Source organism: Mauremys reevesii, linkage group 1, assembly GCF_016161935.1.
Source record: "Mauremys reevesii isolate NIE-2019 linkage group 1, ASM1616193v1, whole genome shotgun sequence".
NCBI classification, from domain to species: Eukaryota; Metazoa; Chordata; order Testudines; family Geoemydidae; genus Mauremys; species Mauremys reevesii.
Window position 1 is genome coordinate 1,056,803 of NC_052623.1, and position 16,837 is coordinate 1,073,639.

The 16,837-nt window shown below is 60.2% G+C and overlaps 1 protein-coding gene across 1 annotated transcript in view; it reads right to left on the reverse strand.

The window, feature by feature from the left end:
• Nucleotides 1–852: 852 nt before the first annotated feature.
• CNGA4 (cyclic nucleotide gated channel subunit alpha 4) overlaps nt 853–16,837 on the reverse strand; it is a 34,237-nt gene continuing 18,252 nt past the window's right edge. Inside the window, exons 2-4 of the mRNA XM_039485864.1 lie at nt 6,009–6,135; nt 2,942–3,937; nt 853–1,247 (exon numbers count right to left, since the gene is read on the reverse strand). Coding sequence (XP_039341798.1) covers nt 853–1,247; nt 2,942–3,937; nt 6,009–6,135 — 1,518 coding nt within the window. The remainder of the gene's footprint in view (nt 1,248–2,941; nt 3,938–6,008; nt 6,136–16,837) is intronic.

The following is a 16,837-nucleotide window of genomic DNA, read 5'->3' on the forward strand; positions in this document are numbered from 1 at the left end:
CCCCCCGGTGTGGGTGTCTGGGCGCTGGGACGCCCCCCCCCCCCCGGTGTGGGTGTCTGGGTGCTGGGACGGGACCCCTGCCCGGCCAGCCGGAGCCCTCACCTCCTCCTGTACCCCAGTCCCCCTGCCCCAGCCCGGTGAAAGTGAGTGACTGTGGGGAGAGTGAGGGGGGGAGGGAGGGGGATTTAGTAAGCAGGGGCGGGGCCTCAGGAAAGGGGCGGAGCAGGGGGGGTCTCGGGGAAGGGGCGGGGCAAGGGTGTTTGGTTTTGTGCCATTAGGAAGCTGGCGACCCTAAACCATTCCTGTCGATTGGTTAGAACCGGATCCCAGAACCGACCTGATTGCCCCGGGGGTCAGGCTGCAAGGGGGCTGTGGGGCTGGGCGCAGCCTGGGGAGGGGTGTCCCAGCTGCTGGGGGGGAGAGGGGGCTGTTCCCTGGAGCAGGGTTCTCAACCTCTTTCTTTCTGAGCCCCCCCCGGTGCTGTAATTACCCCCCCCCCCCCCGTGCCACAGCAATGCGTTTTCGGCTGGCGTTGGGGGGTGGCAAAATGGGCTGCCCAGGGCCCCACGCCACAGGGCCCCGTCAAGCTCCATTACTCAGGCTGCGGCTTCAGCCCCGGGGGGCCCCCGGCGAGACACAGACGTGCTGAGGCTCTGGGAGGTGGAGGGGCTGGACCCCCGAGAAGGGCTGTCGCAGCGGAGGGGGCTCCCCCCACAGACCACACGGGGCCAAGCGTGACACCGGGCTCCCCCACCTCAGCAGCCCGGCCCTGCTCTATACTGGGACCCGCCGGCCTCTCCGGGGGCCGCTGGCACTGGGGGCCGGGGGCTGGCGGGGGCCGCAGGTCGTCCCTCACTGCCCGGGCGCGGCCCCCTGGCCCTCCCCGCCGGCGCCAGCCCAGCCCTGCGTCTGCCACTCGAGCTGCTCGATGCGCAGGGCCAGCTTGAAGGCGCTGGACTCCAGCTCGGCCAGCAGGCGGGCGAACTTGGTCTGCAGGGCGTCCAGCGCGTCCTCCAGGGCCTCCGTGCGCCGCTCGGCCTCCTGCTGGCGCGCGGTCTCCTCCGCCTCGGCGTTCACGTCCAGCTTGTCCATGCCCAGCAGGATCTCCCGGCCCTTGGCCTCCAGCGCGGCCTTGGCACTGGGGAACTCACCCAGCACCTCCTGCAGGTCCTCCTTGGAGAGGCAGAACAGGTCCGAGTAGCCGATGCTCCGGATGTTGGCCGTGCGCCGGTTCCCCGACTTGTTCCCTGGGGAGACAGGAGCTGCTGGGACCCAGACCCCCTCTCCCGCCAGGGGTGCAGCCAGGCAAGCCCCCAACATCCCGGCTAGGCCTGGCCCTGGAGCCCCCCATATCCTGAATTGGCCCAGGACGGTCAGGAGTGAGGGGCTCTGGCAGAGCTGGTCGGGCTGGAGGCAGGGCTGGGATAAGGGGGGGCTGTGGGTCAGGGCAGTGGCAGAGCTGGGGGGAAGCCCACCCCACACTCCAGGAAGGGATAGTTGGTGGGAGCAAGGGGCCAGAGGCAGAGCTGGGGGGAGAAGGGGGGAGGGCGGGCAGGAGCTGTGGGCAGGAGCGGGGCCTGCAGGGCAGGGTGGGGGCTGGGAGCAGCAGACGGGGCAGGGAGCTGTGGGGTGGGAGCAGGGCCTGCAGGGCGGGCGGGAGCCGCGGGCGGGGGCAGGGAGCTGCGGGGGAGCAGGGCCTGCGGGCAGGCGGAGCAGCGGGCGGGACAGGGGCCAGCGGGGCGGGAGCAGGGCCTGAGGCGGGGCGGGAGCCGCGGGCGGGGCAGGGAGCTGTGGGGCGGGAGCAGGGCCTGCGGGCAGGCGGAGCCGCGGGCGGGACAGGGGCCAGCGGGCGGAGCAGGGCCTGAGGGGCGGGTGGGAGCCGCGGGCGGGGCAGGGGCTGCTGGGCGGAGCAGGGCCTGCAGGGCGGGCGGAGCCGCGGGGCAGGGAGCTGTGGGGTGGGAGCAGGGCCTGCGGGCGGGCGGGCGGGGTGGGGGCAGAGGGCTGCGGGCGGGAGCAAGGCCTGCGGGCGGGCGGGCGGGGTGGGGGCAGGGGGCTGCGGGGCGGGAGCAGGGCCTGCGGGGCCGGGGGGAGCCGCGGGCGGGGGCAGGAGGCTGCTGGGCGGGAGCAGGGCCAGCGGGCAGGTGGGAGCCGCGGGCGGGGGCAGGAGGCTGCTGGGCGGGAGCAGGGCCAGCGGGCAGGTGGGAGCCGCGGGCGGGGCAGGGGCTGCTGGGCGGGAGCAGGGCCTGCTGGGCCTGGGCGGGGCGGGGTGGGGCAGGGAGCTGTGGGGCGGGAGCAGGGCCAGCGGGCGGGTGGGAGCCACGGGCAGGGGCAGGAGCTGTGGGGTGGGAGCAGGGCCTGCGGGCGGGGCGAGGGTGGGGGCAGGGAGCTGTGGGCGGGAGCAGGGCCAGCGGGGCGGGCGGGAGCCACGGGCAGGGGCAGGGAGCTGTGGGGTGGGAGCAGGGCCTGCGGGGCGGGGCGGGGTGGGGCAGGAGCTGTGGGGTGGGAGCAGGGCCTGCTGGGCGGGGCGGCGGGGCGGGAGCAGGGCCAGCAGGGGCGGGTGGGAGCCGCAGGCGGGGGCAGGGAGCTGTGGGGCGGGAGCAGGGCCAGCGGGGCGGGCGGGGGCAGGGGGATGCTGGGCTGGAGCCGGGCACGCGGGGCAGGTGGGAGCCGCAGGCGGGGCAGGGGCTGCGGGGCGGGAGCAGGGCCTGCTGGGCCTGCGGGGCGGGGCGGGGTGGGGGCAGGGAGCTGTGGGGCGGGAGCAGGGCCAGTGGGGCGGGTGGGAGCCACGGGCAGGGCAGGGAGCTGTGGGGTGGGAGCAGGGCCTGCGGGGCGGGGGTGGGGCAGGGAGCTGTGGGGCGGGAGCAGGGCCAGCGGGGCAGGCGGGAGCCGCGGGCGGGAGCAGGGCCTGCGGGGCGGGCGGGAGCCGGCAGCCGGGCGTTACCCTTGATGTTGATGATGCTGATTTCGCCGAAGTAGAGCCCCTCGCCCAGCACGGCGAAGCGCGTGCGCCCGTCGTCGCCCACCACGGCCAGCTGCCCCTCGCGGATGAAGTACATCTCCCGCCCGATGTCGCCCTTCCGGCACACGTACTCGCCCGGGCTGTAGACCTGGGGCCGCAGCTTGAGCACCAGCTCCTCCAGCAGCCCCCGCTCGCAGGTCTGGAAGAGCTGCACCTTGCGCAGCGTGGCCAGGTGCACGCTCACCGCCACCTCGGCCCGCAGCCGCTCGGGCAGGTGCTGCAGGACCTGCTGCTCGTTGGTCACCTTCTTGTTGAGCTGCAGGTGCTGGTGCCAGCGGGCCACGCGGGTCTCCAGGCGCCGGCCCACGCGCTGCAGCCGCAGGTAGCCCTTCAGCCGCTCGGCGTCGGGGTAGAAGGCGGCCTCGGCCGTGCTCATGCTGGAGATGACGGAGCTCATGCTGCCCATGATGGTGGCGAAGCCCATGACGGCCAGCAGGAAGCCGGCCACCATGAAGAGGAACTCGTCCTGGCGCTGGGGCGGGGGCGTGTCGCCCACGGTGGTGAGCACCAGCGTGGAGAAGTAGAAGCTGTACAGGTACTGGCGCAGCGGGCGGGCGAAGCCGGGCCGGCTGTGGTTGGGGTACACCCAGGCGTCCGCCCCGTAGCCGATGGCGCCCGAGAGCGCGTAGTAGACGCAGGCGTTCCAGTGGATGGTGACGAAGACGTAGAGCATGAGCTTGGCGATGCGGAAGGCGTGGGGGTAGGCCGTGCGCGTCTCCCGCCGGTCGAAGGCCTCGAAGAGGCGCGGCGTGCGCAGGAACCGGTTGGCCCGCACGGCCGGCACGTGCAGCCCCAGCCGCAGGTACAGCAGGTCGGTGGGCAGCACCGAGGCCACGTCCCACGGCAGGTGTGTGGAGCGCAGGTAGCGCCGGGAGATCTGGGCCCGGTCCCGCACCAGGATCCCCTGCTCCAGGAACCCTGCGGAGGGAGGGCAGACGGGGCGGGGGGCTGAGCACAGGGCCCCACAGCTCTGTGCACGCACCCCAGGGCCAGGACTCCGGGGGGGGCTCCCAAGGCTGGGATTCCTGGGGCTCCCGGGGGTCAGTGTTTGCTAAGGGCGTCTCCCCCACGGCTGGGGATGCAGCTGGGACAGAGCACAGCGCATCTCGGGGCTGGGGGCTCTCTGGGGGGCTCAGAGGAGCATCCCAGGCCCCCGGCACCAGCTCTGGCCTTGGCACTGGTTCCTCCCGGGCACGGTGCAGCCCAGGGTGCCAGGCCTGCAGCATCCTGCATGCCGAGAGTGAAAGGGTGGCCTGTGCAGACTACGAGTCCCAGCATGCAGCACTCCGTGCTCAGCCAGGGCATTGGGGTCAGGGTGTAGCGGTGCATGCTGGGAACTGCAGTCCCCATGGGAAAGAGAGTAAGGTCATCGGCCACGGGTGCTGATTCCCGGGGGCCTGGGAAAAGCTGCAAGCACTTCCCCCTGCCCAGCCAGGCCGGGTCCCCAGGGTCCCCCTCGGAGTCACTGCCCAGCCAGAGGCCCCCAGCCCCCATGTGTGACGAAGTGGGACTGTTCTTGATGTTTTCTCTGAATACTGCGTGGGTGCCTCAGTTTCCCCTCTGCAGTTCTGAGGTATCTAGGTGGTGGGCTAAGGGGGTGTGATCGCTGCAGAGCCCTCAGGGACCAGTGTGATGGTGTCTGCACCGAGAATGGCCGACACCCTGTCTGCTGGCAACTGATGGCCTGGGCCCCTCCCCTGCAAGGTGCCAGCTGAATGTGCGGGAGAACAAAGAGATCAGGTGACAAAGGCCAGAGGAGGGGCTGGAGAGTCTCAGCTGGAGCTGGCTGGGGAGAGAGAGGTTGGCCCCAAGATGGACCCGGCTGAGGGGTCCTGGTTTCTGTACCTACAAGCTCTGGTTTGGACTGTGTTCCTGTCGTCTAATGGCTGGAAGTTAGCTAATGTAACGCCAATACTCAAAAAGGGCACTAGGTGATCCCGGCAATTACAGACCGGTAAGTCTAACATCGGTACCGGGCAAATTAGTCGAAACAATAGTTAAGAATAAAATTGTCAGACACATAGAAACACATAAACTGTTGAGCAATAGTCAACATGGTTTCTGTAAAGGGAAATCGTGTCTTACTAATCTATTAGAGTTCTTTGAAGGGGTCAACAAACATGTGGACAAGGGGGATCCGGTGGACATAGTGTACTTAGATTTCCAGAAAGCCTTTGACAAGGTCCCCCACCAAAGGCTCTTACGTAAATTAAGCTGTCATGGGATAAAAGGAAAGGTCCTTTCATGGATTGAGAACTGGTTAAAGGACAGGGAACAAAGGGTAGGAATTAATGGTAAATTCTCAGAATGGAGAGGGGTAACTAGTGGTGTTCCCCAAGGGTCAGTCCTCGGACCAATCCTATTCAATTTATTCATAAATGATCTGGAGAAAGGGGTAAACAGTGAGGTGGCAAAGTTTGCAGATGATACTAAACTGCTCAAGATAATTAACACAAAAGCAGACTGTGAAGAACTTCAAAAAGATCTCACAAAACTAAGTGATTGGGCAACAAAATGGCAAATGAAATTTAATGTGGATAAATGTAAAGTAATGCACATTGGAAAAAATAACCCCAACTATACATACAACATGATGGGGGCTAATTTAGCTACAACGAGTCAGGAAAAAGATCTTGGAGTCATCGTGGATAGTTCTCTGAAGACGTCCACGCAGTGTGCAGAGGCGGTCAAAAAAGCAAACAGGATGTTAGGAATCATTAAAAAGGGGATAGAGAATAAGACTGAGAATATATTATTGCCCTTATATAAATCCATGGTACGCCCACATCTCGAATACTGTGTACAGATGTGGTCTCCTCACCTCAAAAAAGATATTCTAGCACTAGAAAAGGTTCAGAAAAGGGCTGGGGCTGGGCGCGGCAGGTGGGGGCTGGCGGGTGGGGGCTGGGCGCGGAGGGCAGGGGGTTGGGGGGCCGGGGGCTGGGCGCGGCAGGCAGGGGCTAGCGGGGGGCCGGGCCGCGGCACTCACCGGTGTGGAAGCGCACTGCGATGTCCAGCAGGTAGAGCAGGTCACTCAGGTAATCCAGGCTCAGCCACAGGGCGAGGTGCTGCTGCTGCACCGCGGGGAAGCAGGACCTGCAGGGGAACGAACCAGCGTGTCACCCCGGTGTGACGGTACCTCCCAGAAGGCTCTATGGAAATATGCTTAGGATGTGTGTTATGCTACGTATGCCCGTAACAGATCTCTGTAAGGGTCATGATCTGCTGAATGGATTAATCCTATTTACATGAATGTGTCGTTTTTGTATTCGATGTTATGAAGGTTGGCTGTGTCCTGGCTTGGTTTCTAAATAACCTTAGTAGAGCAGCTGGTCAGGTCCTGGAGAAAGGGATGTTGAAGTTAAGTACCTAATCAAGAGACACTTAAAGGACAATGGATCTTGGGAGGCTCCAGTCCACATAAGAAGTCTACCAGACGACGTTCAAGGTAGCATGTGACCCATGGCTGCTACCTGTAAAAACTGTGAGTCCTGCATGGAGATGTCACTTGCCCAGGTGAGTCCAGAACTCCATCTTGGAGCTGGATTGTGCATAGAAGTGAAGAGGGGTCTCCACCCACAAGAGAGTCTCTTTAAGCCCAGGGGAGCCCCACCATTTTGTCTTCAGCTGGCTCAAGAGAGCCGCTCCACCCCCAAGGACACCTGAAAGAACCTGGAACAAAGGACAGTGACTGCAAGGGGTGGGAGTGATTGCTGGACCCCGACTAACAGATTAGTCTGTGAAAGGAGCATTCTGGGACTGGTGAGGATCTTATCTGGTTTCAGTTGGATTAGACATGGATTTGCGCATTTTATTTTATTTTGCTTTGCTTGGTGACTTACTTTGTTCTGTCTGTCACTACTTGGAACCACTTAAATCCAACTTTCTGTATTTAATAAAATCAGTTATTACTTATTAATTAACCCAGAGTCTGTATTAACACCTGGCGGGCGGGGGGGAGAAACAGCCATTCATCTCTCTATCAGAGTTATCGAGGGTGAACGATTCATGAGTTTACCCTGCGTAAGCTCTATAGAGGGTAAAATGGATTTATTTGGGTTTAGACCCCACTGGGAGTTGGGCATCTGGGTGCTAAAGACAAGAACACTCCTGTGAGCGGCTGTCAGGTAAACCTGCAGCTTTGGGGCACGTGGTTCAGAGCCCAGGTCTGTGTTGGAGCAGACGGGCATGTCTGGCGCAGCCAGACAGGGTGCTGGGGCCCCGAGCTGGCACAGGCGCCTCCTTCCCCTCCTGGCATGGACACCCCCCACCCTGCCTGGGGGGCTCTTGGCTCGTGGGCTCGGCTGCAGCGGGGGCAGGTGCCCCAGAGAGGATGGATGCCTGGGCTGGCACTGGGGCTGGGCAGAGCTGGCTTCAGCGCCTGCTGTGCCACCGATGCCGGTGCTAGGCCCCGTCCCACCTGCCCTCTGGGGATGGCAGCGCTGTCCTGCTCCTGGGGGCAGGGAGATGCAGGAGGCGCTCAGACCTGTGGTGCCAGCGCCAGAGACAGGTAAAGCCCCCCCTGACCCGGAGCGGGGGGAACTGGCACCCCGGGGGGCCCCTAGTGCATCCCCTCAGTCAGCCCGTCCCCCTGAACTCAGCCAGGCCAGTAACACCCCCCTGCACGTCACTAGCCCCTCTCGGCCCCAGCCGCCCGCCCGGCTCTGGGGTGGCGCTCAGCAGCTGGGAGCCGCGCACTGGAAGAGGACAGGAAGGAGGACGCTGGGGTGAGGGAGCAGCAGCGCCCAGGACTCCTGGGTACTTGGCAGCCTCAGCACCAGGGGGCGACGCTGAGCTGCCTCCCGGGGCACCTGGGGCTGGAGAGGGACAGCGGATCTGAGGTGCCCCCATCAGTGCCTGATCCCCTGGGCTGAACCTCCAGCCCTGCCCCCCACTGCCCTCCCAGCCCTGCCCCCACCGCCTCCCAGCCCTGCCCCCTCCTCTCCCAGCCCTGCCCCCTCCGCTCCCAACCCTGCCCATGTCCCCGCTGCCCCAGCCCATGCCCCACCGCCTCCCAGCCCTGCCCCCTCCTCTCCCAGCCCTGCCCCCTCCGCCCCAACCCTGCCCATGTCCCCGCTGCCCCAGCCCCTGCCCCCACCGCCTCCCAGCCCTGCCCCCTCCTCGCCCAGCCCAGGCCCCCGCCGCCCCCACCCTGCCCAGGTCCCCGCTGCCCCTAGCCCATGCCCCTGCCTCCCCAGCCCTGCCCCTCCGCTCCCAACCCATGCCCATGCCCGCGCCGCCCCAACCCTGCCCCCACCGCCTCCCTGCCCATGCCCCGCTGCCCCTAGCCCTGCCCCTCCGCTCCCAACCCTGCCCCCACCACCCCAACCCTGCCCATGCCCCGCTGCCCCTAGCCCATGCCCCTGCCTCCCCAGCCCTGCCCATGCCCCCACCGCCTCCCCAGCCCTGCCCCACTGCCTCCCCAGCCCTGCCCATGCCCCCGCCTCCCCAGCCCTGCCCCCACCTCCCCAGCCCTGCCCATGCCCCCCCCTCCCCAGTCCTGCCCCCACTGCCCCAACCCTGCCCATGCCCCGCCTCCTCTGCTCCCAACCCTGCCCCCGCTGCAGGGCCGCCCAGAGGATTCAGGGGGCCGGGGGCAAAGCAATTTCAGGGGCCCCTTCCATAAAAAAAAGTTGCAATCCTATAGAATCCCTGTATTCCTGTGGGGCCTGAGGCAAATTGCCCCACTTCCCTCCCCCGCCCCGGGGAAGCCCTGGGAAAAATAAACATTTAAAAACCTTCCACATCTCGGCACAAACCCAGTTTTGAGAAAACTTCTTTACAAGGTGTCACTGGTTCCCAGCACCAGCTAGTGCTAAAAGGTACTAAAGCTCATTAAAAGGGTTGGACAAATATTTTCCGTCAAAACTTTTTCTGGATTGAAAACCAGGGGGTTTTAAAAAGCAGAAAAAAATCACGGACAATGTCTGCTTTCCTTCCAAATTTGTTGTGTTTTTTTTTAATTGAAAAGCTGCAATTAGTCTGCCAAAACCTGAACATGGTTTGGGGTTTCAGAAGTGTGTGGCCAAATATCTGCTTGCTGGGTTTGTTTAAAGAAACAATAAAAAAAAATCTGCTTAAAAAAAATCCAAAACTTTTGAACCACCTCAGCTTGTGACCAAACGCCTGAGCCCATCCAGTCAGAGATTTTTCCAGGTTTCTGATACTCTGCTGGCTTCCTTGACTCATATCTGTCTCCATAACTTTGGGTTCATTTAGCTTAGAACATAAGAACAGCCATACTGGGTCAAACCAAAGGTCCATCCTGCCCAGTATCCTGTCTGCCAAGAGTGGCCAATGCCAGGTGCCCCAGAGGGAGTGAACCTAACAGGCAATGATCAAGTGATCTCTCTCCTGCCATCCATCTCCATCCTCTGACGAACAGAGGCCAGGGACACCATTCTTACCCATCCTGGCTAATAGCCATTAATGTACTTAACCGCCATGAATGTATCTGCTTCCTAGAGACTGGCTCCATGGGGTCCCTCACAAACTGGAGATGGTTACTGTGGGTTTGTCTTTGTATATACAGTATAGCTCAGGGAAACTATTCAATCTGAGGCGACTGCGTGCCATCACCAAGGTGAAGGAAACTGTACTTCGAGACTTTCTCTTTGCCGATGATTTTGCTCTGAATGCTAGTACAGAGCCAGAAATGCAAGCCAGTATGGACAAGTTTTCATCTGCATGCAACAACTTCAGTCTCACCATTAACATCAAGAAGACTGAGGTCATGCACCAGCCAGCTCCCCACGCTCCATACTTAGAACCGTCCATCACTGTAAATGGACAGAGACTTCAGGCAGTGGGGGCAGTACCCTTTCCCGAGCAGTGTCAATCGATGATGAAGTAAAGTGCAGAATTGCTAAAGCCAGCTCTGCATTTGGCCGACTGCGCTCCAACATCTGGGAACGTCGAGGGATCAGCCTACCAACGAAGCTGAAGGTCTACCGAGCAGTGGTGCTTCCAACTCTGCTGTAGGCCTGCGAGACGTGGACTGTCTATCGGAGTCATGCACGAAGGCTCAATCACTTCCACTCTTCCTGTCTGCGAAAGCTTCTAAAAATCAGATGGCAGGACAAAGTGCCCGATACTGAAGTCCTTACCAGAGCCAGTCTGCCGTCAGTTCACACACTGCTGATGAGAGCCCAGACCAGATGGGCCGGACATGTCGTGAGAATGTCAGACGAGCACATTCCTAAACAGCTCTTCTACGGAGAACTCGCCCAGGTAAAGCGCTCCCATGGAGGACAAAAGAAGCGGTTCAAGGACACGCTGAAGACCTCTCTGAAGTCCTTTGAGATCAACACCGCCACATGGGAAACCCTCGCACTGAACCGTCCAGCATGGCGCAGCCTCATTCACACAGGCAGTAATACCTCTGAGGCGAGGCGTACCGCTGAGGCTGAAAGAAAGCGTGAGCTGCGCGAGTCCAGAGCTGCCCGCACATCATCGACAGTGCCATCACATGTCTGCCCGACGTGTGACAGGACGTTCCACGCCCGAATCGGACCGATCAGTCATCTCCGGACTCACAGAGCCCGGTCATTGAACGAATGAGTTGTTGAGGTCTTCATCGACAACGATGGACGAACATCATAGCTCAGGGGTTGGCAACCTATGGCACGGGTGCCGAAGGCGGCACGCGAGCTGATTTTCAGTGGCACTCACACTGCCTGAGTCCTGGCCACCAGTCTGGGGGCTCTGCATTTTAATTTAATTTTAAATGAAGCTTCTTAAACGTTTAAAAAACCTTATTTACTTTACATACAACAATAGTTCAGTTATATATTATAGACTTATAGAAAGAGACCTTCTAAAAACGTTAAAATGTATGACTGGCGCGTGAAACCTTAAATTAGAGTGAATAAATGAAGACTCGGCACAGCACTTCTGAAAGGTTGCCGACCCCTGGGCTAGTTTATGTACATACTCCACGAACTGAGCATCTGAGCTTGTTCCAGAATCCGGGATGAGCCTATGTTGTGAAAACTGAAATGCTCAAAATAGCACATGGATGTGAATGGACATAGGGTGCTAAAATTAAATTAACCCAGGGGGTCTCAAACTGGGGGTCATGAGGTTATTACTGGGGGTCGTGAGCTGTCAGCCTCCACCTCAAAACCCGCTTTGCCTCCAGCATTTATAATAGTGTTAAATATATTTAAAAAGTGTTTTTAATTTATGGGGGGGGGTCGCACTCAGAGGTTTGCTATGTGAAAGGGGTCACCAGTACAAAAGTGTGAGAACCACTGAATTAACCCCTCTGGAGCCTCGGGGAATGCAGGGGAGGGGGGTCTCCCTTGGTAGGGTTGGGAAGGAGGTAGGTGGTGTAGGATATTGCTCTTCTCATGTGATCCCTCCCCCACGGAAAAGATAACAGCTTGGCCCTTGGTGTTCAATAGCCGTCTGCAAGCCTCAAACTGCTGAATGAGCTTTAGGGTAGGGAAGGCTCTGCCTCCCAAACACCCTGGCCCTGCCCCCTATCTGACCCCCACCCACTTCCTGCCCCCCAACTGCCCCCTCAGAATCCCCAACCCATCCTTCTCCTTGTCTCCTCACCGCCCCTGAAGCCCCCAACCACCACCCCAGGACCCCACTCCCCACCAACCGCCTGTTCCCTGTCCCCTGACTGCCCCAACCCCTATCCACCCCTGCCAAGTCCTGACAGACCCCAGAATGATCATGATCCAACCCCACTTTCCTGTCCCCTGAACACCACCCCGAACCTCTGCCCCTCCCTGTCACCTGACTGTCCCTGGGACTCCCTGCCCCTTATCCAGCCCCACCGCCCCAACCCCTGCCATGCTGCTTACCCCCACCTCCCCCCTCTCCCGGAGCCTCAGCGCACCGCGTGCAGGAGCGGCCCTGGACAGCGCTGCAGTGGCGTGGCTCCAGCAGGGCCTAAGCTCCCGCTGCTCGGCCTGGAGCTCAAAGCCCCGCCCCCTTACCACGCGGCTCCGAGCGGGAGGAGCTCAGGCCCCGCCCCCTTACCACGCGGCTCCGAGCGGGAGGAGCTCAGGCCCCGCCCCCTTACCACGCGGCTCCGAGCGGGAGGAGCTCAGGCCCCGCCCCCTTACCACGCGGCTCCGAGCGGGAGGAGCTCAGGCCCCGCCCCCTTACCACGCGGCTCCGAGCGGGAGGAGCTCAGGCCCCGCCCCCTTACCACGCGGCTCCGAGCGGGAGGAGCTCAGGCCCCGCCCCCTTACCACGCGGCTCCGAGCGGGAGGAGCTCATGCTCCGCCCCAACACCCGGCTCCGAGCGGGAGGAGCTCAGGCCCCGCCCCCTTACCACGCGGCTCCGAGCGGGAGGAGCTCAGGCCCCGCGCCCTGACCACGCGGCTCCGGCGGGAGAGCTCAGGCCGCCCCCTTACCACGCGGCCCGAGCGGAGGAGCTCAGGCCCCGCCCCCTTACCACGCGGCTCCGGCGGGAGGAGCTCAGGCCCCGCCCCCTTACCACGCGGCTCCGAGCGGGAGGAGCTCAGGCCCCGCCCCCTTACCACGCGGCTCCGAGCGGGAGGAGCTCATGCCCCGCCCCCTTACCACGCGGCTCCGATCGGGAGGAGCTGAGGCCCCGCCCCCTTACCACGCGGCTCCGAGCGGGAGGGGCTCAGGCCCCACTGGAGCCAGGCCGCTTTAGCTCTGTCCAGGGCCGCTCCTGGATGCGGTGCGCTGAGGCGCGGGGGGATGGGGGAAGGCGGAGGCAGAGGTGGGGCCAGAGAATTCTCATGGGGGCCCCTGTGGGGCCTGGGGCAAATTGCCCCACTTGCCCCCCCCTCTGGGCGGCCCTACCCCGCTGACCCCCAGCCCGTGCCCCTGCCGGACCCACCTGCAGATCAGGATGATCCAGTTGTACAGGACGGGAAGCACCATGACACTCAGCCACCAGTAGTGCACATCCCCGGAGGGGTCCAGGACCCAGGTCCTCGGGGCACCGCTGCTGGGAGACAGCTGGGGGTTAGTGCCCGGCCCGGACTCTGGCCCGTGTACCCACTGGCTGCCACCAGCGGCAGGGGTCAGTGCGCAGGGCAGGGCAGCACAGACCCCCCCCCCCAGGCTCTGACTCCACCCCACCCGCGATGCAGGGCCCAGAGGGAAGCGCCCAGCCCTGGATAGCCCGGCCCAGGCCCTGCTGCCTCCCCCCAGCGTCCTCCCCGGAGCCGATTCCCCTCCCCTCCCCTGCAGCCCCCGGGACTGACCCTGGCCTCATGCCCCCCCCGACTCACCCCTCCGCAGGCCCCACACCCGGGCTGGACTGTGCCGTGCTGAGCAGCCCCCGCTTGCCTGTCTGCGGCTGGCGGCTCATCCTGCCCCTGTGAGCCTGGCCCAGATCAGCGGCTCCTCCGGCTTCGGCAGCTCACGCTGGATCTTAGCAACCGAGCCGGGGCCCCACGGGGCCCCGCGCACCTGAGCCCAGAGCCTGTGACACTAAAGGCTCCAATCAGGCCAGGTGCCAGGCTGTAATGACGGCCCCGGGGAGCGGCTGGGAGGAGCAGGCAGGTTAGAACCACAGCAGGGCCCTGAGGGCGGCAGGCCAGGCTGGCGGGGGGACCGTGCCCCCCCCCCAGCTAACAGGGCTGACCCTGCCAGGCTGACTCTGAGACAGGGCCTCACTGTGACCACATGGGAATTTTCTGCCATGTGTGCCTCAGTTTCCCCACTGTACCTGGCATTGCTGCCCCGTGGGTGCAAAGGGGTTAAACGGCTGCTTGTGGGGCAGGGCTTTGGTGTCCCTGCCTGGATGCTAAGGCCTGGCTGAGACCAACCTAACTTGAGAGGGTCTGTGGAGCCAGCGGGACCCCCCTGTTACAGAGTGTGGAGGAGTAGGGCCCAGGCCATCAGTTGCCAGCAGACAGGGTGTCGGCCATTCTCTGTGCAGACACCATCACACTGGTCCCCGAGGGCTCTGCAACGATCACAGCCCCTTAGCCCACCACCTAGATACCTCAGAACTGCAGAGGGGAAACTGAGGCCCCCACACAGTATTCAGAAAAAACATTTGGGACCCTCCTTCCAGATGGTGCTGGGGTTGCCTCTCGCACTGAGGTTGCCTCTCCAGGGGAGGGAACTCCAGTTTCTAGGAAAAGGCAGGTGTTAGTAATGGGAGATTCGATTATTAGAAACGTAGATAGCTGGGTCTGTGATGACCAGGAGAACCGTATGGTGACTTGCCTGCCTGGTGCGAAGGTTGCGGATCTCTCGAGGCATCTAGCCAGACTTATGTGTAGTGCTGGGGAGGAGCCGGTGGTCGTGGTACATGTAGGTACCAATGACATAGGGAAGGGTAGGAGAGATGTCCTGGAAGCCAAATTTAGGCTTCTAGGGAAGAGACTGAAATCCAGGACCTCTATGGTGGCATTCTCAGAAATGCTCCCAGTTCCACGCGCAGGGCCAGGTAGGCAGGCAGAGCTTCAGAGTCTCAATGCGTGGATGAGACGATGGTGTAGAGAGGAGGGGTTCACGTTCATTAGGAACTGGGGAAACTTCTGGGATCGGGGGAGCCTATACAGGAGAGATGGGCTCCACCTAAACCAAAGTGGAACCAGACTGCTGGCACTAAACATTAAAAAGGTTGTGGAGCAGTTTTTAAACTAGGAGATGGGGGAAAGCCGACTGCTGCAGAGGAGCATGTGGATCGGACACAGACTTCTCTTAGGGGAGAGTCTGATGATAGAGAATCTCCAGGTTATAGTCAGGAGCAGAGGACGGAAGAGGATAATGTAAGGGCCAGATCAGATGATAAACAGTCACATAAAAAAGAATCTGGCACATCAGAAAAGGGCAGAAAAATAAACAGGGACAAGTTTTTAAAGTGCTTGTACACAAATGCCAGAAGTCTAAATAATAAGATGGGTGAACTAGAGTGCCTTGTGCTAAAGGAGGATATTGATATAATATGCATCACAGAAACCTGGTGGACTGAGAGCAATCAATGGGACACAATCATTCCGGGGTACAAAATATATCGGAAGGACAGAACAGGCCGTGCAGGGGGAGGAGTGGCACTATATGTGAAAGAAAGTGTAGATTCAAATGAAGTAAAAATCTTAAGCGAATCCACATGTTCCATAGAGTCTCTATGGATAGAAATTTCATGCTCTAGTAAAAATATAACAGTAGGGATCTATTATCGACCACCTGACCAGGACAGTAATAGTGATGATGAAATGCTAAGGGGAATTAGAGAGGCTATCAAAATTAAGAACCCAATAATAGTGGGGATTTCAATTATCCCCACATTGACTGGGAACATTTCACTTCAGGACGAAATGCAGAGATAAAATTTCTCGATACTTTAAATGACTGCTTCATGGAGCAGCTGGTACGGAACCCACAAGGGAGAGGCGACTCTAGATTTAATCCTGAGTGGAGCGCAGGAGCTGGTCCAAGAGGTAACTATAGCAGGACCGCTTGGAAATAGTGACCATAATACAATAGCATTCAACATCCCTGTGGTGGGAAGAACACCTCAACTGCCCAACACTGTGGCCTTTAATTTCAAAAGGGGGAACTATACAAAAATGAGGGGGTTAGTTAGACAAAAGTTAAAAGGTACAGTGACTAAAGTGAAATCCCTGCAAGTTGCGTGGGCCCTTTTTAAAGACACCATAATAGAGGCCCAACTTCAATGTATACCCCAAATTAAGAAACACAGTAAAAGAACTAAAAAAGAGCCACCGTGGCTTAACAACCATGTAAAAGAAGGAGTGAGAGATATAAAGACTTCCTTTAAAAAGTGGAAGTCAAATCCTAGTGAGGCAAATAGAAAGGAGCATAAACACTGCCAACTTAAGTGCAAGAGTGTAATAAGAAAAGCCAAAGAGGAGTTTGAGGAACGGCTAGCCAAAAACTCCAAAGGTAATAACAAAATGTTTTTGAAGTACATCAGAAGCAGGAAGCCTGCTAAACAACCAGTGGGGCCCCTTGACGATGAAAATACAAAAGGAGCGCTTAAAGACGATAAAGTCATTGCGGAGAAACTAAATGGATTCTTTGCTTCAGTCTTCACGGCTGAGGATGTTAGGGAGATTCCCAAACCTGAGCTGGCTTTTGTAGGTGACAAATCTGAGGAACTGTCACAGATTGAAGTGTCACTAGAGGAGGTTTTGGAATTAATTGATAAACTCAACATTAACAAGTCACCGGGACCAGATGGCATTCACCCAAGAGTTCTGAAAGAACTCAGATGTGAAGTTGCGGAACTATTAACTAAGGTTTGTAACCTGTCCTTTAAATTGGCTTCGGTACCCAATGACTGGAAGTTAGCTAATGTAACGCCAATATTTAAAAAGGGCTCTAGAGGTGATTCCGGCAATTACAGACCGGTAAGTCTAACGTCGGTACTGGGCAAATTAGTCAAAACAATAGTTAAGAATAAAATTGTCAGACTGTAGCAGGGTGGACCCTGCTCCGGGGTTTTAAGGGGTTTAAAATGTGGCCTGACAGAGCTGAGCTGATTGGGGAAGTGGCTACAGCTGGGGGCCACGCTCCAAACTGAGTAGCAGGGCCTTATAAAAGGCCAGATCAGCCAGGAAGCCAGAGAGTCTCTCTCTGTGGTTAGAGAGAGATGGGCCTGGCTGCTTAGATGCTAAGATAAGTACCTAGGGTAAAGCAGGACAAGGAAAAGGCTGAGGGGCTGGGAAAGCTCCAGCCTAGGAAAGCCCCAGGCCTGCGGCCTAGTACGGGGCTAAGAGGTACTGGGGTTTGCAGGGGGCAACCTAAGGATAGGCAAGGCAGCAGGTCCGAACCCCGTTGCCGGTGATGAGAAGGCTGACGCTGCAGTCTGTCCCAGGATATGGGGCTCGATAGTGACTGAGC